The 23,622-nt window shown below is 39.2% G+C and overlaps 1 protein-coding gene across 3 annotated transcripts in view; it reads left to right on the top strand.

Annotated features, from left to right (window-relative positions):
• Positions 1–23,622, top strand: part of WDFY3 (WD repeat and FYVE domain containing 3) — a 229,319-nt gene that overhangs the window by 40,060 nt on the left and 165,637 nt on the right. For all 3 annotated transcript variants that reach the window (XM_077814992.1, XM_077814993.1, XM_077814991.1), the window contains exons 4-8: positions 2,650–2,759; positions 5,550–5,711; positions 8,795–8,987; positions 12,559–12,745; positions 21,504–21,670. In XM_077814992.1, coding sequence (XP_077671118.1) covers positions 2,650–2,759; positions 5,550–5,711; positions 8,795–8,987; positions 12,559–12,745; positions 21,504–21,670 — 819 coding nt within the window. The remainder of the gene's footprint in view (positions 1–2,649; positions 2,760–5,549; positions 5,712–8,794; positions 8,988–12,558; positions 12,746–21,503; positions 21,671–23,622) is intronic.

The following is a 23,622-nucleotide window of genomic DNA, read 5'->3' as shown; positions in this document are numbered from 1 at the left end:
GTAATTTCAGACTGGATCAATCTTGTTGCTTGAGCTACTACAGTAACTCCTCATTAACGTTGTAGTTATGTTCCTGTAAAATGCGACTTTAAGCAAAACAATGTTAAGCGAATCCAATTTCCCCATAAAAATTAATGTAAATAGGGGAGGTTACACACACACACACACACAGACACACATACACAATATAAGCTTTAAACAAACAATCTAATACTGTACACAGTGATGACGATCGTGAAGCTTGGTTGAGGTGGTGGAGTCAGAGAGTGGGATATTTCCCAGGGAATGCCTTACTGCTAAATGATGAACTAGCAATTGGCTCAGCCCTCAAGGATTAACTTATTGTTGTTAATGTAGCCTCACACTCTACAAGGCAGCACGAATGGAGGGAGGGGAGACAGCATGGGAGACAGAGACAGCAACACACACCGTGCGTGTGTGTGTTTGAGTGTGTGTGAGAGAGAGAGAGATGCGCATTTTCCCGCTCTTAGGTATACTATCTTGTTAAGTTTATCAGCAAGCTGAGACCAGCAGCTGCTGCCAGGAAACTCCCTCTGTCCTGAGCCCTGTCCTGTCGTGTGTGTCCCCTGTTCTATGGAGATGGGGTAAGTGGGGTGCAGGAGCAGGGGGGAGGGGGACACCCTGACATTAGCCCCCCTCTGCTACCAGCCCTCCCCCTTCCCCCCCCTCCCCCCCCCGGCAAGCAGGAGGCTCTTGAGAGCAGCTTCAAGGCAGAGGGCAGGAGCAGCACATGGCAGTGGGGGGAGGGACAGCTGAACTGCTGGCAATTGATAGCCTGCTGGGCGGCTGCTGCACAGGGAACTTAGGGGAGCGGGGAGCTGATCAGGGGGCTGCCGGTCCACCCTGGTTCCAAGCCCACACCAGCTAGCTGCAATGGACTGCTCTTCCTGCAAGCGGTGGACAAAGCAGGCAGCTGCCAAACAATGTTATAAGGGAGCATTGTGCAACTTTAAACAAGCATGTTCTCTAATTGATCAGCAACTTAATAGCGTTAACTGGGACAACTTTAAGTGAGAAGTTACAGTATTTGGAAGCAAGACAAGGTGGATGAGGGAGTGTCTTTTGGTGCTTCTGTTGGTGAGAGAGACATGCTTTCCAGCTTATACAGAGTTCTTCAGGTCTGGAAAACTTACTCAAGGCAGGTCTAAACTTAAAATGCTGCACTGGTGAAGCTGCAGCTCTTCAATGAAGATGCTCCTATGCCGATGGGAGAGAGCTGTCTGATCAGTGTACACCTCTACCCCGATATAACGCGATCCGATATAACACGAATTCAGATATAACGCAGTAAAGCAAAAATGGTTTTCTGTCTCGTCTACAACATTGTTTTTCAAACTGGGGGTTGCGACCCAGTCATGTGGGGGGTTGCAAGCCGCAAGGCCAGCATGCGGCTGCAAGTTGCGAGCCCCAACCCTGCGCCAGGCTGTGAGCCCTGACTGCGACGCATGGCTGCAAACCCCGACCCCTGTGTGGAGCTGCGGGGCTACGAGCCCTGACCCCGGCGTGTAGCTGTGAGTCCCGACCCTGACCCCGTGCCGGGCTGCAAGCCCTGACCCCGACAAGGACGTGCGGCTGCGAGCCCCGACCCCAGGCTTGATGTGAAGGATGACATCAGACGCGCCCTTTCTAAAACAAAACCAAGAATAAAACTTCTTGTGTGAAATACTGTATTAATAATGGAAATGGTCGAGGCCAAAGCAAGTTCGATATAACACGGTTTCACCTATAACACGGTAGGATTTTTTGGCTCCTGAGGACCACATTATATTGGGGTAGAGGTGTAGTTAATCCACCTCCACAAGAGGTGGTAGAAGCTCACCAGTTGACATAGCGCTGTCTACAGGGTGGGGATTAAGGTAAGTATAACTAGGTTGCTCGGGATGTGTGGATTTTTCACACCCATGAGCGAAGTAGTACTGACATAGGTGTCAGATTTCAGAGTAGCAGCTGTGTTAGTCTGTATTCGCGAAGTATAGGCCAGACCTCAGGATGTCACAGCTAAATACAAGGTGGAACAGATTGTTTACCATAAATAGTTAACAAATATTTCAAAGGACCATTCAAGATGAAGTAGCCTGTTAATACCCCTCCAGTCATAGGGAAGAAAAGGAGGGGGGGCAAAGCTGCTGGGGTTATAGTTATATAGGTTATAGATGGTTGTAATAAGCCATAAATCCAGTGTCTCCATTCTGCCCATGATTTTTATTATCTAGCGAAATTATGAATTGAAGTTCCCAGGCTCGTCCTTTGAAAGTGTTGTGCAGGTTTCCTCTGAAGATGAGGACTGATAGGTCTGATATAGTGATTGCTTTGTGAAAAGTGTTCACCCACAGGTGATGTGGTGTTTTTCTCTCTCATCATTTTTATCGTCTGTCCAGAGGATGAAAATGTCATTGATGTATATCACATAAATCATTGGATTCATGGTGCATTTGTGGTGTACCTCATCCAGTGCACTAAATGCCCCAATAGCAGCTACATGGGTGAAACCAGACAATCACTACACTCTCGAATGTAGTCACACTGGAAAATTCAGAATTCAACTTAAATTCTGTGTGGTGCTTGTAAAGAAGATCCACTTTCCATGCTGCATGTGTTCATGTAGTTGGCCTTGCTTTTTTTCAACAGAGGCTGCAAGTCGTGCCATAGTCCAGTTCCTGGAGATCAATCAAAGTGAAGAAGCCAGTAGAGGTTGGATGCTGCTCACTACAATAAATTTACTAGCTTCATCCGGTCAGGTTAGTTCTTCTTTATGATAATGAAAACCAAAGCAGGAAGAATGTTTTAACCAAAATAATGTTTTCAGGATTGCAGCATTTCTCATTAAATAGCACATGTGAAAAGGGGCCCCGGGAACATCGAACAGTGTCCTAATTCCAAAGCTTACAGGTCATAAAGTCCTTTACATCTCCTTCCTATATTGAGGTTTAATTTTATTATAGTGTCTCTGGAGTGATGCTGTAATGAATTGAAGTTGCCTAAAAAAAGTCCCCTGGCGCTGAAATTTATGTCGTTTCCTAGCTCACAGTAAAATAATTTTTAGGTAAAGAAGTAATAAATCAGAAGTGGCTTAAGAGAAATTTCACAGAGTCTAAAAAGTGCTTTTTGCACCTTAAAATCATTTTAAAACTGGAATAACTCAAAAATTCTTTACTTTAGAAGCAAAAACCAAACAAATTCTTGTGACCAGGTATTGATGATGATCTCTTTGGGGTCTAGATTTGGTTAAAGATATAAATAACCGTGAATTTTTTTTTTAATTATTTTCTGTTAATGCATCATTTATTGAATTAATCTCATTTTCTGTGAAAGTTTTAAAATATTCACTGAATAGTTGGTGAACAAATTTCAACCTATAAGTTGTTCATGAAGTGTTCGTTTCCCTGCTAATTATTTGTGGTAGTGCATAACTAATCCTCTAAGGGCTTGTTTGGACAGAGTTAGTTTGCTGCAAGTGGGGGTGTAAATCTGCAGCACACTAACTGTCCATGTGGACCCTGCTTCTGCACACTAAAAGTTCTTCCTTGCGCTTTAACCTACTCTTGTTTCAAATGGAAGTAGGTCAAAGAGCACTAGGGAACTTTTAGTGCTTATGGACCCTGCTAGTGCAGGTAGTTGGTTCTTGGTCCACTAATATTTTGTGGATTTATACCCCAGCTTTCCATGCACTAACTCACCCTCTATGCAAGTTGTAAATCACGTGGTGGTGTTTATTCTCCATGACTGGATAAACTGAGGTAAGGTCTACACTACACACTTCGGTATACCAGTGTCACTCAGGGGTGTGGAAAAAACCACACTCTGGAGTGGAGTAGTTATACCAACCTTAACCTCCTGTGTAGACAGCTCTGTGTCAGCAGGAAAGCTTTTCCCACCAACCTAACTGCCACCTCGGAGTAAGCAAGCCGATGGGAGAGCTCTCTCCCGTTGGCTAAGAGCGTCTTCATCAAAGTGGTGCAGCTTTGTAGTGTAGACCTATATAGAGACAATTAAAATAGAAGAAAATACATTTCTGGTAAGATTAGTTTGGAAAAAATCTTTTATATTTTGAAACCTTTGGAATTTGGGAATATTTTCACTGATAAATCAGCAGTCTGAACACTCAGAAACAATTAATAATTTGGTCCCATGAATAACAGTGGAGTGAACTCCTTGTGCTTACTAGGAAAAATATATGTAAATCTTTTTTGTTATCTAACCACCTATAATGGGGAATGTGTATTTTGAAAAACAATAGTTAGGAATATTTGAGAAGAATAGAATGATCTTTGCTACCAAACTAAGATCTCACTGTGAAGATGAAAGAAAAGTCTGTACGAACATGCAAGATCCTAAGATATCCGTAACAGATATTAGTCTTTGAGATGCTGATGGCACCTTGACCAACTGTTCTTGTCTCTTATCCTTATTCTATATCCTTCCATACTCTTGAATTGTGTATGATCATTAAATTTGTTAATTCTAAATTGGGATATTTAAGGGCTATCTGCATTCAGTATGCTGATTCCTGCAGAGCATGTGGAATTTGATTTTGTCCCAAATGGATATCTTTGCAGACTACTTGGAGCATCTTAAAAGACAAAGAATTTGGGAATAAATAGTACCCCATTCATGGAGGCCACACTATATAAAGAGATAGTGAAGCCAAAGGCAACCATGAGCTGTATTACTGTGGCTCTGCTGGCTGGCCTTCTGACACACTGGACAATTGCATGCTGTCTTCTCTCTGCTCCCTGATTATCTGTTCATGTATCTTACCAAATCATCCTACCTACTTTACAAATAATACCAGACCCCACCTCCCAACTTTTCCATTCTCCTCCAGATGTTTTCACATTTTCTTCCACGCTGTTCTGTATGCATGAAACAACGTAAAGCCAATACCTTCTCCTTCCAATCCAATCACACTTCCATGATGACTGCAAGAAATATCCAACTGATGAGGTCTAGATTGAGGGCCTGAGGGGATTGCTGATCTTTACATTATTTTAAAAAGCTTTATAGTTTGTAATTGCTAAGATCTATCAAGCTGATGTAAATTATGCTTTTATCGTTGTTGTTTTTGTCCTCCATTCTCTCTTACTGTTTGTTACATTGTTGTCTTGTATTGTGGTAGGAATTGTCTTCCTCTGTGTAAAGTAATGACTCTAATCCTAATTGAAGCATTTATGTGCTATTGTCATATGAATAATTAATGGTTATTTTATTACTGTTGATATATTTAGACCTTTCTCTGAGTGTTGTCTTGTTTTTCCTCTATTTTTTTTTTCCTGTTTTGAAAATGTTGAAGAATACATCGTTCATCGGTACAGCAGTTTGGATGCTTGTTAAATTTATAGGAAGGAAAACGTCAAAATTTTATGCAAGCTTCTATCTCTGTGACTTCCGTTAAAGGCAATAATTTGCATAATTAAATCATTCTTTCAAACAATACAGAATACCTTGAATTTAAAAGAAAATTATGTTGTATTTTAAAAAAATTCACTGTTACAATATGGGGAAATGTTACTGGCTTTTCTGTTTTTCAGAAAACAGTGGACTGCATGACGACGATGTCGGTGCCTTCCACGCTTGTTAAATGTCTATATCTGTTTTTTGACCTTCCACATGTGCCTGAGGTAGTTGGAGGAGCGCAGAATGAGCTACCTCTAGCAGAGCGCCGAACGTTACTACAGAAAGTCTTTGTACAGGTAAAAAGAAAATATAGGTGTTGAGTATGTAGACAGACGTTTTTCTCTCTCTTTTTTTTTTTTTTTTAAGAAGGGGCGGTATGAAAAATGGAAAGAGGTGGCTTTATCAGGTATCTCCAGAAATTGCTGTTGATCTGAGCCAGTGACTTCATACATGGAAGTTTTTTTGTCTCTGTTTGTTAACAGAGACAGCTGTTTGTTAGCAAAATGGATTTCCCTGCCAGCAGAGTTGAGATTGAGTACTTTTTTTCTCAGAAAATATTTTGTCTTCACAAATGAGTGTAGCACTTGTACTGGGCTGCTTAAGAGGGATGACATGCAGACCACTTCCTCCTCCTCCTCTCCCTACCTCCCCCCCCCCCCCGTCGTGTCTTATGTCTTTAGCCATGACAGTCATTTGAGTAAGTACAGTAAAAATCAGCAGCACTGATATTAATTAGAAGATTATTTAAAAACATGCCACCTTTATTTCTAATAGGGAAATAAATCACCTTTGTGTGGCAGGAAAGGGAAGTCACTATTGTGGCTTTCCTGAATGACTTAATTTAAGTCCTTTTCAGCAGAACAGAACGAATCAGTCAACTTATTGCAGTTTAGTCTGTGTACTTGACTTGGAATTTAACTTCACCGCTTTAACTGAAACCCCCCCACAAAATAATAGGAATAAAGAAATAAAGATGGATTTTACCGCCGCATTTTATATAGCTCATACAATTATCTTCACTCTGTTTGTCAATGGAAGGAAGAGGGTAGACGGCATATTTTTTTAACCTTAGAAAGGGTTGTATTATGTTAGTTTATAATCAGATGCTGATAGACAATTATATGTCAGTTGATATATCTGTTCTAGCTCCGGTGTTCTTTTGTGCAAGGTGCTGTGCTCCCTCAACGCCTTTTGGCACACAGTACAATTTAGGTTTGGCATTATGGGTTTAAATATCTGACTAGATACATTAAACACAGTACATTTTTATTGGTAATAAATTTTGAGTAATTAAAAATGTTTAGACTTGCACTTAATGAACAAATGTTCCTGGAATATCAACTTTTTGGTGTGCTGTTCTTTATGAATGACACTTTGAATAAAAGGAAGAAATCCTAGAGAAGCTAGGGTCCTGTACCTTTATGGAAGAAAAAACTGACTGAGTCACTTGGTAGTCTGTTTGTAAAGAGAAAGCTAACTTCCCATTTGAAAGAGTTGGAAATATCATGAATGCACCTTTGGCTGTTTCTCTGTCTTGTAAAAGGTTTTTTTTTTTTTTTGAGGCTTCATCTTCTGAGTGATCTTTTCAAATTTTAGCCTTTGTCAGTTTGGCCATACATAAATATATTTGAGGCCACACTGAAACCAGTAAGCCATTGTGGCTTTAGACAGTGTCTCATGAATGTTCTATGTGTTGACAGAATAACTTCATTCTCTTGAGTCATAGATTGTTCTTATTCTTTCACTTGGTGATAGGCTTTGGATATTATAGACTTATAACACCCTGCTGTAATTCAGAGAGTTTACACTTGACAAAACGAATATCTTGTCTCGTTCATGAAGTCTGAAAATTCAGAGTAATTCCTATTCCTCACTCAAGTTACTACAATTAAAAAGAAGCGAAGGTTCTTTGAGTGTGGTACTCATTACTTATTAACAACCAATATGTTGGTTGAATTTAGATTTATTCTTCCTCCTAAAAATGATGTCTCTTACTTGTCTTCAGACTTCTTGTTGTGAGTACCTTTTCTTTTGGCTTCTTTCTTTCACTTCGACCAGTCCACATTTCTCATGTTAAGAAAATTTAATAAACTATTCATTTGGTCAAAATAACCTATATGCTTCTAAGCAAAATGCATACCCATGGTACTCTTTGCATGTTGTACCGATTTGTTGTGTTTCTGGAAGGCCCCTGAGATCTCTTCATTCTGTCAAAGCTAGATGTTGATATCATTTTTCAACATTTATATTGTAGTGTCTCAAGGTTTCAGTCAACTTAGGGCCCCATTGTAAAAGGCAAAGTACAACATGGGTATGTCTTCAGTGCAGAGTTAGCCTGGGCTTTTATTTGAGTGCTGCCCAACCCCCTCCTATCCATTCTTGAAAACTTCTTTCCTGAATTCAAGTAGCACTTTCTATCCAGACTAGCTGGCATGACTGGGGTATGAGTTAGAGCCTGGGTTCTGCTTTCATTTGGGCTGGTAATCTACCCACTTTCCAGTGAGGACACAGGCTTACATAACTCAAATGCTGATGGTCCTCTGTTGCCTTCCTATAATTCACCCCATGTGCCCAGAAGAACAGAACAAGTTCTCCCACAGTTTGTTGTGAAAGAATTGTAGAGCGTCTCACTTACTGCAACACTAAAGAACCATGGGATATGGCCCCAGAAGTCCTAGTAACACATACAAGGCAGCACAGCAACTCAAGTAGGGCTTTGCAGTGTGGCTGCTCACTCCTGGGCAAGGCTAACTCAAGTGCTCAGACCTGGGTGTTGATTATCCAAGTTAATTCTGCACTGAAGACATAGCCATATTAAGTAACCTTACTTGCCCCAATGATTTGCCTGCTCTTCGTTTGGCCAAGGAGGCATGGATGCTGCTCTTCCCATCCCATCCAATCAGTGCTCTTCATGCATTAGAAAGCATTAGGGTGGTTAGCTTGTTAACACCTCTATTCCTGTTGCAAGAGTTGAACATGCTATCTAGGGAACAATTCTGTCTCTGGCAGACAGTGCATTAATGGAGCATATTTAGGACTCAAACTCTGATCCCTACATGGCAGCATAAAACACTTAAAGTAGTCTGCTAGTTTAGACCTATTCATTACATTTTAATGGGCCTGAGGGGTGGAATAACCATGAACATTTGAAGACCAAATCTTAGTCTTATTTAACATGGATGAAGGTAATTAAGGCTATTCAGGAAGTAATATGCAAGGAAAAGAACTGCACATTACTTTGCTAATGAACATAACAGTTCTAATTGGATGATCTTTTTTTTGATCAGTTTGTGTAAAAGTACCAATGAACAGAGTTCTGCTGTTAAATATTTTACTGTCCCTGTGCTGTTTTAATAATTTGAATGCCTTATTGTTTCAGATCCTAGTAAAATTGTGCAGTTTTGTGTCCCCGGCAGAAGAACTGGCTCAGAAGGATGATCTCCAGCTTTTATTTAGTGCAATAACCTCATGGTGCCCTCCCTGTAATCTGCCTTGGAGGAAGAGTGCAGGGGAAGTACTAATGACCATATCGCGTCATGGCCTTAGTGTCAATGTAGTGAAATACATTCATGGTGTGTATCTTAAAGAGATACTGTTTTTATTCTTTTGTTCCAGTTTATGTATTACTTCCTTCATCCTGTAGTTTCTGTATGTAATATAGCAAAAACTAATGTACTTAGGAATATTTAAGAATATTTGTGTACATCTGTAGACTTATGGTTAAAATAATGTCATCAGAATTGTTCTGTAATAAGATTAGAGAGGTTCTTGTACATAAACCAACTTCCCATGGTGTCATCTGAGGTTTTTTTCCACACCTCAGTTTAATGTTGCAGAGCACAGGTTCTCAAATGTTTTCACAGTGTGGAACATGTTAGTGAAGAGGGTGCTTACATGAAAAAGTAATATTAAGAAGCTATTTGTGATTATTGTAACTGGTGCTGGTGGCATCAGTTTCTGAGGGGTGGCTCCTATTTATCACCTGCTTTTTGATGTAGCAGTAGCCCCTTGTGGAGGCAGGCAGGCTAGGTGTCTCTCATTTCCAGCTGGTGTACAGCCACTCTACTTTTAAATAAAGTCCCTGGACATCTGTGAACTCAGCTGGACACAAGGAGTTGGAACCAGTGCCCTGTGTTCTGCAGGCTCTGTCTGAACATTCAGAGAGATCCATGAAAGCTGCTGCCGTAAGGTAAACAGTGCATTATTTAAAAAAACCAGTGTAATCTCACCAACAAACAAATATGGAGAGAGTATTCAGATACATCCAGGTAATGAGGCAAAGTCATATCTTTTTTTGGCCTTGTCTGAGATAAGCAGCACAAATAATAGCTCTGTTGCCCATGGAAGTATAACTTCTCCAGGTGGTTCCATTGCGTAAGTCGTGATTTCCATGGTTTGCACACCATCTTCACGTTATCCCTAATGGATCTTCAAATGGCAATGTTTGTGACCAGCAATGATTGCTATTAGCCCATCATATAACAGATATGGAATTTGTCAGACCAAGCCATAAAGATTCTCCACCCAGTAGATAGATTAACATGCATGGCAGCAGCTTTGAATGCAGATGAACTAGGCAGAAGGATGGACACATGTATTCCCAACATTGAGCTGGTGCATTTAAAAAAACAAACAAAAAAACACTAGTTAGTAGTATAAAAGTACATACTTGTTCTGCCAGGGTTCATCATTTAAATTATAGGGAGTAGCTCTCAAATGCGATAATCTTTTAAAATAAATTAAACTTTTAAATTGGGGTGGGAGAGGCAGGCACAGCATCTTTTAGCAATCTGTAACATTAAGTTGGTTGTGAATATTCCCTGGAGAATGTCTTCTTAAGACTCTCTGTGAAATTGTGCTGGCAGCTTTTCAAATATGTAACCCTGCTTCCATATATCCCATGCAACACTACAGGAAGTTTGGTCTACAATGTTTCTCACGCTAGCCATTCACAAATTACAGAAGACTCCCAACTCAGCCTAAAAAGAAAACAAAAAACCAGAACCAAATGAGTTCCTGATTTTGCTTTCAAAGACAAAAAATAAGTAAGGAGCCTAATGGCAACAGTGGTAAGCGTTTTCAAATATGACTTCAAAGGGGGGACAATTGTTCCCAATTACATCCATAATGTATCTTTTTGGTGAATGTGGCAGGAAAAGAAGATGACGTCTAGTTTGTGATTGTACCAATGTCTGTTGTTTTACTGATAGCATGTTGCATGGTATAACCTGGTTGGCATATTAAGAGACACATTAATAGTGCAACAAGGAGTCCGGTGGCACCTTAAAGATTAACAGATTTATTTGGGCATAAGCTTTCGTGGGTAAAAAACCACTTCTTCAGATCTGTGGTCTGATTGACATATATCAGACCACAGATCTGAAGAAGTGGTTTTTTACCCACAAAAGCTTATGCCCAAATAAATGTTAGTCTTCAAGTGCCACCGGACTTCTGGTTGTTTTTGTGTATACAGACTAACATGGCTACCCCCGATACTTGACACCATTGATAGTGTAGTGTTCTTTATCATTTAAATAATTAATCATGTATCAGCCTTAAAAAAACCAAAAGTCTCTACTGTCTCTTTTTGGAACCGAACCTGTTCATGACCATAAACCTGATTAAAAGATGACAGTGTCTCGGAAGGGAGTTACGTGATCTGTGGTCTGTCTGATATATAACATTTTGTGTAATGTCATCCAAGATAATGCTTTAAGGAACGTTCTTTCTGAATGCCTGTTTTGAAAATCCACACTGCAGCTAGGAGAGAGAGATGGATGTTGGAGCTTGACTGGCAGTTTGGGCTTTCAAGCCCTCCTGCCTCCTTGGGTCTGAGCTCTGATGGCTAGCCCAAGCATCCATCAGAGCCACAATGTTCACACTGCTATTTTTTGTGTGCTACCTGGCGCTCAGCTAGTGTGAGTCTGTCTACCCAAGTTGGGAGGCTCTTTCCCAGCTGCAGTGTAGATGTACCCACCTAGGAAGATATTCTGTATCTGCCAGGTGATGGTGAGCTAAGAATTGGCTAACTGAAGCAAGGCACGTGAAATAAAGAATGCACCCATAAATCTAGCCACAAATATGGGGCAGCTGTTGGTCGAGTTTTCTCCATGTGACAAGTGAATATGGATTAATAATACCCAGTTCTATGTCACTGCAGGATGGGAGCTGAAATAAGACTTATTGCCCTGTTTGTGTTCAAGGATCCTTAGCCATGCAGAAGGTCCAGCCACACTATTTCCCTGCCAGAATAGCAATATGAAAGAAGACATAGGATACCGTATCCAAGCATATCGCAAGAGACAACACTAAGGGTTTTCTCTAGAGTCAGTAAAATAGTAAAAAGTGTCTTTTAACAACCTAGAGGAAGGAAGATATTTTATAATTTATTGTAATTTGTCAGGGTTTTTTTCCTTTAATGTTTTACTTCAGAATAGTAAATTCAATCTTTGTTTTATTTTCATTATATTAAAATTTAAAGTGCAAATAAATGAAATGTATGCTGGGCCCCTTCTGGATTTAGCTTCTGGGAATAAGTGTGTAATGGTTTTTATCAACATGCTTGGTATTTAACCTCTTGATTAATCGACTTTTACTTTCTACAGAGAACTGCTTCCTTGGACAGTTCGACGGTTTTGATAAATGCTATATGGAGCTGTTAAACATTTTAAAGGGGCTTCATTAAAAGTCATACTTCTCTTTGAAATTTTCTATGTTGTAATATGTAAGATTATTATGACTAAAGGGGATTCAAGTGAAAAATAAATTGCTCTATTTTAATGCGTATAGTCAATTTTGCTTTATTCTCTGTAGAGTCTGTTAGTTAGGACTTCCATACAGCAATAGGAGGGAGAAAAATATTCACCTATTCTTTAAATATAAGAAAATGTGATTGTAAGACAAAAGTGAAGGGTGTGGGGAGAGGGATGGGGGAGAGTTAACAGGACTAGAGTTTAGACATATCCTGAAGCCGCTTCTGAAACTGGCTCAATTTCAAGCTCAGTGTCCCTTTAAATATTGTGTGATGATAAACTGTTACAGTAACTGTTACTTCATTTCTAAGCATATTTTAGTAATCAGAAATGATGCTTTTAAATATGTATAATGATGGGGGAAAACTGTTTCTTAATTGTGTCCTTACAGAAAAAGAATGTTTGTCCACCTGTGTTCAGAACATGCAGCAATCTGATGACCTTTCTCCCCTAGAAATAGTTGAGATGTTTGCTGGGCTTTCTTGCTTTCTCAAAGATTCCAGTGATGTATCACAAACACTGTTGGATGATTTTAGGATATGGCAAGGATATAACTTCCTCTGTGATCTCTTGCTCAGGTATGCAAATAATATTTTTTCTCAACAGATTCTCTAACAGATGGAGAGTATATTAATATACCTGAATCCATTTTTAGGATCTAACAAAATGCAATGAGGATATTGTAAATGATAAGTTTATTCAAAACGGGGATAATGATCCTGACACTGTTATGGGAGTATGTCAAAGTGCTGTAACAGTGTCCACACGGGATGTTACTGCATAGCAAGTTAGTGTGCTGTAGATTCACACTGTGGCTTGGTGCACACTAACATCCCAGCCCTTAATTATAAGATGTTGTTATGGCATCTGTTAAAATCTTTACTAAAAAGTTTGGACAAGCCAGCAAGTTTTGGGATGCACATTATGGCTTGTGCAAATTAGCTAAGCAAATAAAAGGCAGTAAACAAAAAAGTTAACAAATAATACATAAAATAGTTTTCTATTTCCTTTTCTGTGTGTTGCATTCCAGTTAATCTGCAATGATAGTAGAACCTTGCAAGACAGAAAGCTTTAACAGCAGAGTGCTGCCATGAAGGGTCTTGTTACTAAAACTTCATTTTTTTTACAAAATAAACTATACTAATTTTATTAGTACATTAGAAAGTATTGTCATAAAACTAAAATTGTCTACATGAACAACATTTTATTAGGAAGCATTATATATGCTTTTATTTGTTTTCATATGCTCAGTTAGAAAATTCAGAAATCAGTAATGGCTCCTGCAGTTGCAAACCATCTCTGTTTGTTTTGAAGGCAAGCTCCACCTATTGTGCCAATCTGTGTGGAAGTTCAGATTGTAAGAAGCATGTATTGCCATAAAAAAGCCAAATCTATTTGAAAATGAAAGCTACAATTTTCAAACTTGGTGCCTGAAGTTAGGCACTAAAATCCAGAATTGTGAACCTAACTAACTGTCCTAATGTTCAAAGGTGCTAAGCAGCCAAGCTCCAGTTGATTTCAGTAAAAGCTGTAGATCAGGGATCAACAACCTTTGGCATGCGGCCCATCAGGGTAATCCGCTGGCGGGCCATGCGACATTTTGTTTCCATTGACTCTCCGCAGGCACGGCCCCTCGCAACTCCCAGCGGCAGCGGTTTGCCGTTCCTGGCCTGGGAAGCAGCGGCCAGCACATCCCAAAGGTTGCCAGCCCCTGCTGTAGATGCTAGCACCTCACTAAATCAGGCCCGTTATTTTAGGTACTTACGTAGAGATATAGTTCTGAAGCTTTTGGCACCCAAAATGACAGTTTTGACTGAAGTTTTCAGTTACATTGGCTGTTTCTGCTGCATGAACTTGGGCATCATGCAGAAGGTATAGCCTTGTTTGTGAAGTGTTTAGGCCCAATGAAAGAATCAAAAAGCTGTCTACCCTGCACCAATGCTGCTAACTTTATGCCTTATGATTGTTCTTCTAGTGTAAATGTTGCTTTTGAAAATGTCTGATCTCTTTCTTTTAACCTCTCACATTAGCAGTATCACAAAATTAATCATTTTCAGTAGATTCAGTCATAAACAGAGTCTTAGAAAAGCCCATTGCAATTAAAAACTTTCTTTTAGAATATACTTAATTTTCAGTGAAACTGAAGTGCAGTTACATCAGGAAAAGATTACATAAAAATAGCAGCATTTTATTCAATAGATTTGTCTTTCTTCCTTGTGTATATTGTCACATCTGCTTTCTTTTCTAATTAAAATAGCATTTTAAGTAATTTTTGCTTGTTAGCGCTGCAGAGCTAGTGAAGTTCTGACAAAGAGAGTTGGATATTTTCTGGCTGGCGCACCAGAAGTGTCTGCCCGTTTTTATTATGAGTCTTTATTCATGGTGTTATGATACCTAGAAAAAAAACTCAGATTGACTGTTAGATTCCACAATGAATTTTCAGTACTGATAACTTATTTCTTTGCTTTCTAAACTGAGCTAACTTGATAAGGAAGTCACTGAAACAAAATACATGTTAACAACCCCAACCTCCTCTTGTGATGCTATTAAATATCATTTTTCAGTGTAAACCACACTTTTAGATTGTGATCATTTTCCTTTTGAAAAGGAACTTCAGTAACAGCAAGCCTGTTTCTGCTTGACCATACATTCTCTATCTGGGCCTGATTACGTGATAGGGTGCCACGGTCACTGATGCTTCTGATCTCTAGTCTTAACACAATGACGCTGCAGCCTGTTCCTGTATAAGAGGTATGGTTTGGAGATCTCTCTTGTGACTTTAGTCTACTCAGGTTCTGGAAATAGTGCCTTTGTTGGATCATAAGGCTTAGTTTCTGAAGAAGGCGAGCAACTAAGCCACATTTTCTTTTCAACTTTTTATAGTCATGAATCACGGGAAAACTTTAGAATCACTGCTACCACCTGATCTATGGTGTCTTCCTGAAATTTTTGTTCGGTGGAGGAAAATAGTCTGAAAATATTTCACTTTAGAGAAATTTGATAGCTTGAATAAGAGCGGATTAATAAAACAGGTAAACTAGAATCCCAGAACAGTGAAGAATAAATGAAAAGCTTTGCTTTCTTCTGTAATACAGTTGGGGTGAGAGAGATGATCTGTATTCTTTTTTATTTGTGTATGGTCTAACAGGAGAATGAGTTATGTTTTTATTTTTAAATTGTTAGCATTAACCATTATTGAAATTAAACAATGTAACTTCTACCCTCTTACATCTTGCATTAAAAGAGAAAATACTATAATTAGGAACAAGTATCTGGGGGTCAAGTATCCGACGAAGTGGGTTCTAGCCCACGAAAGCTTATGCCCAAATAAATCTGTTAGTCTTTAAGGTGCCACCAAACTCCTTGTTTTTATAATTAGGAACAATGATCCTAAAATAATTATTAATTATTAACTTAAACTCAAGATACATTTCTGTTGTTGAGGTGCAGTAGTGACTGTTACTGAGGGCAGGTCTACACTACAGACCTATATCTGTATAACTACATCACACCCCAGAGCAACATAGTTATACTGACAAAACCCCCTGCGTAGACAGTGGTGTATCAATGGGAGGGCTTCTCCCACAACACAGTTACTGCCTCTTGGGGAGGTGGATGAACTATATCGACGGGAGAATCTCTCCCATCAGCATAGTCATGTCTACCCCTTTGAAAATTTAGTGAGAAAATTGCAAATTTCTTTAATGGCAACATATTTAGACATATGTCTGTTGTTTAGTTTCATGCTTCTAGAATTAATTTTTAAATGTCCTTATGAAATAAATGCTTTTGTTCTACAAGACATGGAGCTCAATGCTAGAAGTATGGGCAAAATCCTGTGTTATGCAAGAGGACAGATAGTTTAATCATGATGTTTCCTCATAAGTTTAAAATTTCTGAATCTCTGAGAAAGCTTTAGATGTTTTCTGTGCTTGAGGTTGTTATGGTTTGCTCAGTAGTGCAGTTTTTTTCCTACTGGTAAATAATGAAGAGAGACTGCAACTTCTAAATATTTTCTATTTAGCCATTATATCTCAACTTTAGTAAGGCTTTTGATGTTGGCTCACATAATGACCTTCTCAGAAGCAAACTCAGGAAATATAGCCTAGAGAAACCTACTATAATGTGCGTGCACTGGTTGGAAAATAGTACTCAGTGTTTATCAATGGTTCAAAGTGGAAGGGCATATTCAGTGGGGTCCCTCAGGGATGTGTTCTGGGTGCAGTTATATTCAGTATCTTCATAGGTGATTTGGATAATGGCATAGAGAGCGCACGTATCAAGTTTGTGGACAATACCAAACTGGGAAGAGTTGCAAGTGCTTTGGAAGACAGAATTAGAATTCAAAATGATCTTGAAAAGGTGGAGAAATAATCTGAAATAAATAGGATGAAATTCAATAACGACAAATGCGAAGTACTGAGCTTAGGAAGGAATACTCAATTGCATGAATACAAAATGGGAAATAAGAAAAGGAGTACTTGTGGCACTTTAGAGACTAACTAATTTTTTTGAGCATAAGCTTTCGTGAGCTACAGCTCACTTCATCGGATGCATACTGTGGAAAGTGTAGAAGATCTTTTATACACACAAAGCATGAAAAAATACCTCCCCCCACCCCACTCTCCTGCTGGCAATAGCTTATCTAAAGTGATCACTCTCCTTACAATGTGTATGATAATCAAGGTGGGCCATTTCCAGCACAAATCCAGGGTTTAACAAGAATGTCTGGGGAGGGGGGGGGTTAGGAAAAAACAAGGGGAAATAGGTTACCTTGCATAATGACTTAGCCACTCCCAGTCTCTATTCAAGCCTAAGTTAATTGTTTCCAATTTGCAAATGAATTCCAATTCAACAGTTTCTCGCTGGAGTCTGGATTTGAAGTTTTTTTGTTGAAGAATTGCAACTTTCATGTCTGTGATTGCGTGACCAGAGAGATTGAAGTGTTCTCCGACTGGTTTATGAATGTTGTAATTCTTGACATCTGATTTGTGTCCATTTATTCTTTTACGTAGAGACTGTCCAGTTTGACCAATGTACATGGCAGAGGGGCATTGCTGGCACATGATGGCATATATCACATTGGTGGGTGTGCAGGTGAACAAGCCTCTGATAGTGTGGCTGATGTTATTAGGCCCTGTGATGGTGTCCCCTGAATAGATATGTGGGCACAGTTGGCAACGGGCTTCGTTGCAAGGATAAGTTCCTGGGTTAGTGGTTCTGTTGTGTGGTATGTGGTTGCTGGTGAGTATTTGCTTCAGGTTGCAGGGCTGTCTGTAGGCAAGAACTGGCCTGTCTCCCAGGATTTGTGAGAGTGTTGGGTCATCCTTCAGGACAGGTTGTAGATCCTTAATAATGCGTTGGAGGGGTTTTAGTTGGGGGCTGAAGGTGACGGCTAGTGGCGTTCTGTTATTTTCTTTGTTAGGCCTGTCCTGTAGTAGGAGACTTCTGGGAACTCTTCTGGTTCTATCAATCTGTTTCTTCGCTTCCGCAGGTGGGTATTGTAGTTGTAAGAATGCTTGATAGAGATCTTGTAGGTATTTGTCTCTGTCTGAGGGGTTGGAGCAAATGCGGTTGTATCGCAGAGCTTGGCTGTAGACAATGGATCGTGTGGTGTGGTCAGGGTGAAAGCTGGAGGCGTGTAGGTAGGAATAGCATTCAGTAGGTTTCCGGTATAGGGTGGTGTTTACGTGACCATTGTTTATTAGCATTGTAGTGTCCAGGAAGTGGATCTCTTGTGTGGACTGGACCAGGCTGAGGTTGATGGTGGGATGGAAATTGTTGAAATCACGGTGGAATTCCTCAAGTGCTTCTTTTCCATGGGTCCAGATGATGAAGATGTCATCAATATAGCGCAAGTAGAGTAGGGGTGTTAGGGGACGAGAGCTGAGGAAGCATTGTTCTAAGTCAGCCATAAAAATGTTGGCATACTGTGGGGCCATGCGAGTACCCATAGCAGTGCCGCTGATCTGAAGGTATACATTGTCCCCAAATGTAAAATAGTTATGGGTAAGGACAAAGTCACAAAGTTCAGCCACCAGGTTAGCCTTGACATTATCGGGGATAGTGTTCTTGACGGCTTGTAGTCCATCTTTGTGTGGAATGTTGGTGTAGAGGGCTTCTACATCCATAGTGGCCAGGATGGTGTTATCAGGAAGATCACCGATGGATTGTAGTTTCCTCAGGAAGTCAGTGGTGTCTCGAAGGTAGCTGGGAGTGCTGGTAGCGTAGGGCCTGAGGGAGTCTACATAGCCAGACAATCCTGCTGTCAGGGTGCCAATGCCTGAGATGATGGGGCGCCCAGGATTTCCAGGTTTATGGATCTTGGGTAGTAGATAGAATATCCCAGGTCGGGGTTCCAGAGGTGTGTCTGTGCGGATTTGATCTTGTGCTTTTTCAGGAAGTTTCTTGAGCAAATGCTGTAGTTTCTTTTGGTAATTTTCCGTGGGATCAGAGGGTAATGGCTTGTAGAAAGTGGTGTTGGAGAGCTGCCGAGCAGCCTCTTGTTCATATTCTGACCTATTCATGATGACAACAGCACCTCCTTTGTCAGCCTTTTTGATTATGATGTCAGAGTTGTTTCTGAGGCTGTGGATGGCATTGTGTTCGCACGGCTGAGGTTATGGGGCAAGGGATGCTGCTTTTCCACAATTTCAGCCTGTGCACGTCGGCGGAAGCAGTCTATGTAGAAGTCCAGTCTGCTGTTTCGACCTTCAGGAGGAGTCCACCTAGAATCCTTCTTTTTGTAATGTTGGTAGGGAGGTCTCTGTGGGTTAGTATGTTGTTCAGAGGTATGTTGGAAATATTCTTTGAGTCGGAGACGTCGAAAATAGGATTCTGGGTCACCACAGAACTGAGTCATGTTCGTGGGGGTGGAGGGGCAGAAGGAGAGGCCCCGAGATAGGACAGCTGCTTCTGCTGGTTAAGTTAACAATATTGCTGGGTGGGTTGAGGGAACCATTGCTGTGGCCCTTTGTGGCATGTAGTAGTTTAGAAAGTTTAGTGTCCTTTTTCTTTTGTAGAGAAGCAAAGTGTGTGTTGTAAATGGCTTGTCTAGTTTTAGTAAAGTCCAACCATGAGGAAGTTTGTGTGGAAGGTTGGTTTTTTATTAGAGTATCCATTTTTGAGAGCTCATTCTTAATCTTTCCCTGTTTGCTGTAGAGGATGTTGATCAGGTAATTCCGCAGTTTCTTTGAGAGCATGTGGCACAAGCTGTCAGCATAGTCAGCGTGGTATGTAGATTGTAATGGATTTTTTACCTTCAGTCCTTTTGGTACGATGTCCATCTGTTTGCATTTGGAAAGGAAGATGATGTCTGTCTGTATCTGTACAAGTTTTTTCATGCAGTTAATAGATTTCCACTCTATACGGCTAAATGCAGTGCCTTGCATAATGACAGGTTTCAGAATAACAGCCGTGTTAGGACTACCTAGGAAGGAATATACAGAAAAGGATCTATGGGTTATTGTGAATCTCAAACTAAATGAGAGTCGTCAATGTAACACTGTTGCAAAAAATAGCTAACATAATTCTGAAATGTAGTAACAGGAGTGTTATAAGCAAGGCATGAGAAGTAATTTTTCCACTGTAATCAGCACTAAAAAAACTGCAACTGTGTACAGTTCTGGGCACCACACTTTGGGAAAGATGTGGGCAAACTGGAGAAAGTCCAGAGGAGAGCAACAAAAATTATTATAGGTGTAGAAAATATGACCGACCAGGAAAGATTGAAAACAATGGGTTTGTTTAGTTTGGAGAAGAGAAGAGTGAGGGGGCATGATGATAGTTTTCAAATAAGTAAAAGGTTGTTATAAATAGGAAGATGATAAATTGTTCTCCTTATCCACTGAGGACAGGCAAAAAGCAATGGGCTTAAATTGCAGCAAAGGGGAATATAGGTTAGATATTAGGAAAAACTTCGCAACTGTAAGGGTAGTTACACACTGGAACAAATCACCTAGAGAGGTTGTGGAATCTCTGTCATTGGTGGTGTTAAAGAATGGGTTAAATACCTTTCAGGGACGGTCTGTAATATTTAGTCCTGCCTCAGCGCAGAGTACGGAAACAGATGACCTATCGAGGTCCCTTCCTGTCTCACATATCTGTGATTCTGTGATTATTTTTCATTTAGGAGCAATGTAACAGACAAAATGTATTGAAAGGATGATGCCTAGTGTTTTTGTCATTGTTACAAACAAGTTAAAAGACTGGTCATGTGGGTTATAAATATAAATTGCTGAAATGAAAGTTTACATTGCACTACAGTAGAACCTTAGAGTTATGAACACCAGGGTTACGAACTGACCAGTCAACCACACACCTCATTTGGAACTGGAAGTACACAAATCATGCAATAGCAGAGACCAAAAAAACAAAACAAAACCCAACACAGTGCAGTACTGTGTTAAACATAAACTACTAAAAAAAATAAAGGGAAAGGAGAATTTTTCTTTTTCATAGTAAAGTTCCAAAGCTGTATTAAGTCAAGTTGTAAACTTTTGAAAGAACCATAACATTTTCTTCAGAGTTAGTTATGAACAACCTCCATTCCCAAGGTGTTCGTAATTCTGAGGTTCTACTGTATATTGTGATGATTATTTTTAGGATACATTATTTTGTTTTCATCCTAAAGCTGTCCTCGGTTCTTTGGTCCCTAATTATGCTGAGACTTTTTCACTCTGAAGATTTATACCTTTTTTTTTTTTTTTTACAGTAACTGAATATAATAAAATACCTGTGTGTACAAATGTTGTTAGTAGTGATATTGTTTATTATATTCTTTGTATGGTAATATTTTTTTATTACAAAGAACTGCATTTCAGAGAGTTTTTATATAAAGACTTCTGCAGTTCCCTTCTGCTAAATGTGTACTTATGAAGTTTTGTATGTCACACGGCTGTCTTTGAAGTACTACTTTTATGTATTTACTCTGTGTCTTATTTCCTCATCTGTAAAATGATGATACTTCCTTTCCTTTCATGCCCCCTGTTGACTTGTCTGGTTAGTATTTTTTGGGTCAGGGATAACCTTTTACTATGTGTTTTTAGCATATTGAAGCCCCATCTCAATCTGATTTCCAAATGTTACCATAATACAAATAATAATGTTTAATCAATTGAATGCTATTAAAACTTAGAAGAAAGTTTAAAATGTGGTGAACTCTAGCCTTTGGCTTCAGAATTCTAGGTCACTAAATCTGTGCCTCTAAAATTAACATCTCTCCTTAATTTAAGAAAAACCAAAACTAACTAAATAAACCTCAGATGAGTTTGAGTGGATTGTTTATGTTAAAGTGAATATGTGCTAATGTGAGTTGTTGTACTGTATGTTCTTTAGATTAGAACAGGCAAAAGAGGCAGAATCCAAGGATGCTTTGAAGGATTTGGTTAATCTGATAACTTCCTTGACAACATATGGTGTCAATGAATTAAAACCAGCTGGTATTACCACCGGAGCACCTTTTCTGTTGCCTGGATTTGCAGTCCCACAACCTGCAGGCAAAGGTGAGTTTACTGTTTGTATCACACAGAGCAGAAGTTTTATTGTGGGAGAAATGTCTGGTACACTACAGAAACCATTTACAGTTCATGTTTCTTCTAACATCAGCAATTAAATACTGACTTTAAAAGGTGATTTTGCTTAATTGCTAGTGTCCAGATGAAAATAAGGGAGGCAATTTCTCCTCATTTAGCTCCAAATGCTGAATCACCCCTCTACAAAGTACAAATTAAATAGATCCTCCAGGCAGATTTTAGGAGTTTGGACAGATATAATTTAAAGTGTGATTTTAATCTAATCTGGTGCAAAAGGCTTTGTGGATGCTGTTTTTAGTTGTTTTTTTTTTTCAGTTTAAAGCAAGTTTATTTCATTTTAGCTTAAGTCAATTAGGGAAATGTATGCTAAACTGAAATCTTCTCTTAAACAGAAATAAATTGTCCACAGAGGGGTTAGTATCAGTTAGTATCAATATGAGTTTGGGTGAGGAGATGAGGTTTAAGAAGTAGCAGAAACTTAAAGGAATATTCCCTCTTCCCCCTATCTATTTATCTAGACCTAAATTGATTTTATAAACAGATTTAGTTAAACCAGTTCAACACCTTTGTGTGGACATTTAACCTGTTTAATGTCAATTTAGTTTAATATTGATTTCTTATTCAATGAAGCTAAAATGATACACACCAGATTTAAATTGGTTTAAGAATGCCCACATCCGTTTTGCACTTTTTCAACTTGATTTAAAAACACACCTTTAGTTAGACTGGTGTAAATTCTTGTGTAAACAGAGCCTTAGAACCTTGGTGAGGAGTGGCTGAGAAGCTAATCTGGTCCAATTCAATTGTCTGTAAGTTTTAGTAAGACCTGGGACCCTGACAGGCCTCATACGTTAGTGAAGGTTAGGCTTGTGGATCCATCTAGCAGTAGATCTGCTAGTTACTCCATGTGTGGCTTGTCCCTTTCTGCCCAGCAGAGTAATTCCTGCTGTGTTTAATACTTTACATTTTCATGGAGGAGGGTCTTGCTTCTGGTGCTTGTGCTATGCCTATTCCCTGGATACAGTACTGTTTTTTCAGGTTCTGTAGCTGTCGATCTTCCTTGCACAATTCATGAGCTCTCAATTAACTTTTCAACATCTTTCATTTTAAAATGAATCATGAAAAGCTAGTAATTTAGAAGAGAAAAATTAATGTGTGACTTTGCAATGCAATATTGGTATTAATGCTCTCTATTGGATGCTTTATTGGATGAACAGAATAAACAGTTGTTGCATATTACATTTCAAAAGGTTCTGTTTTCAGCCTTCAAGGAAAAAATGAAATGTGGCATTAAAATACCTTGACGGGTTTCAGAGTAGCAGCCGTGTTAGTCTGTATTCGCAAAAAGAAAAGGAGTACTTGTGGCACCTTAGAGACTAACCAGTTTATTTGAGCATGAGTCTCTAAGGTGCCACAAGTAGTCCTTTTCTTATTAAAATACTTGTGAGTTTTTTTTAAATCAAGTGACTAAAGGAGCGTAACAAATGAAGATCGTATTCAGTGCAAACATAAATCTGCGTGCTGTCTCTCTTTTTAAAAATCTAAAAACCAATTACAAGTTGATTAAAACGAATGTTGTTTTCAATTAGTATTTGAAAATAAAACTTTATCAGACTATCTGAAGATCAATGATGTATATAATGCATAGTAGTTTCAGTTTTTATTTTTAGAAGATTTTGTGAAGTTCTTTTGGAACTGAATTGTAATGGATGCCGCACTGTTGGATTTCAGTCTCATACTTGAGATTCAAAGCCACAGCTTTCAAACTAAAGATGGCTTCATACTATGGAACTCTTCACAAAAAGCTGCAAGTGTTTGATTAAATTGTTTTAAAGTTGTTTTGTACATTCTATAGCCTTTACTTAGATAATTTAGTCCATGCCATGGTACATATGTTACTAAAAAGGTTAATTGGCTTTCTC

This window comes from Eretmochelys imbricata, chromosome 4 (assembly GCF_965152235.1).
Source record: "Eretmochelys imbricata isolate rEreImb1 chromosome 4, rEreImb1.hap1, whole genome shotgun sequence".
Taxonomy (NCBI): Eukaryota; Metazoa; Chordata; order Testudines; family Cheloniidae; genus Eretmochelys; species Eretmochelys imbricata.
This window is presented reverse-complemented; position numbering and strand designations above follow the sequence as displayed.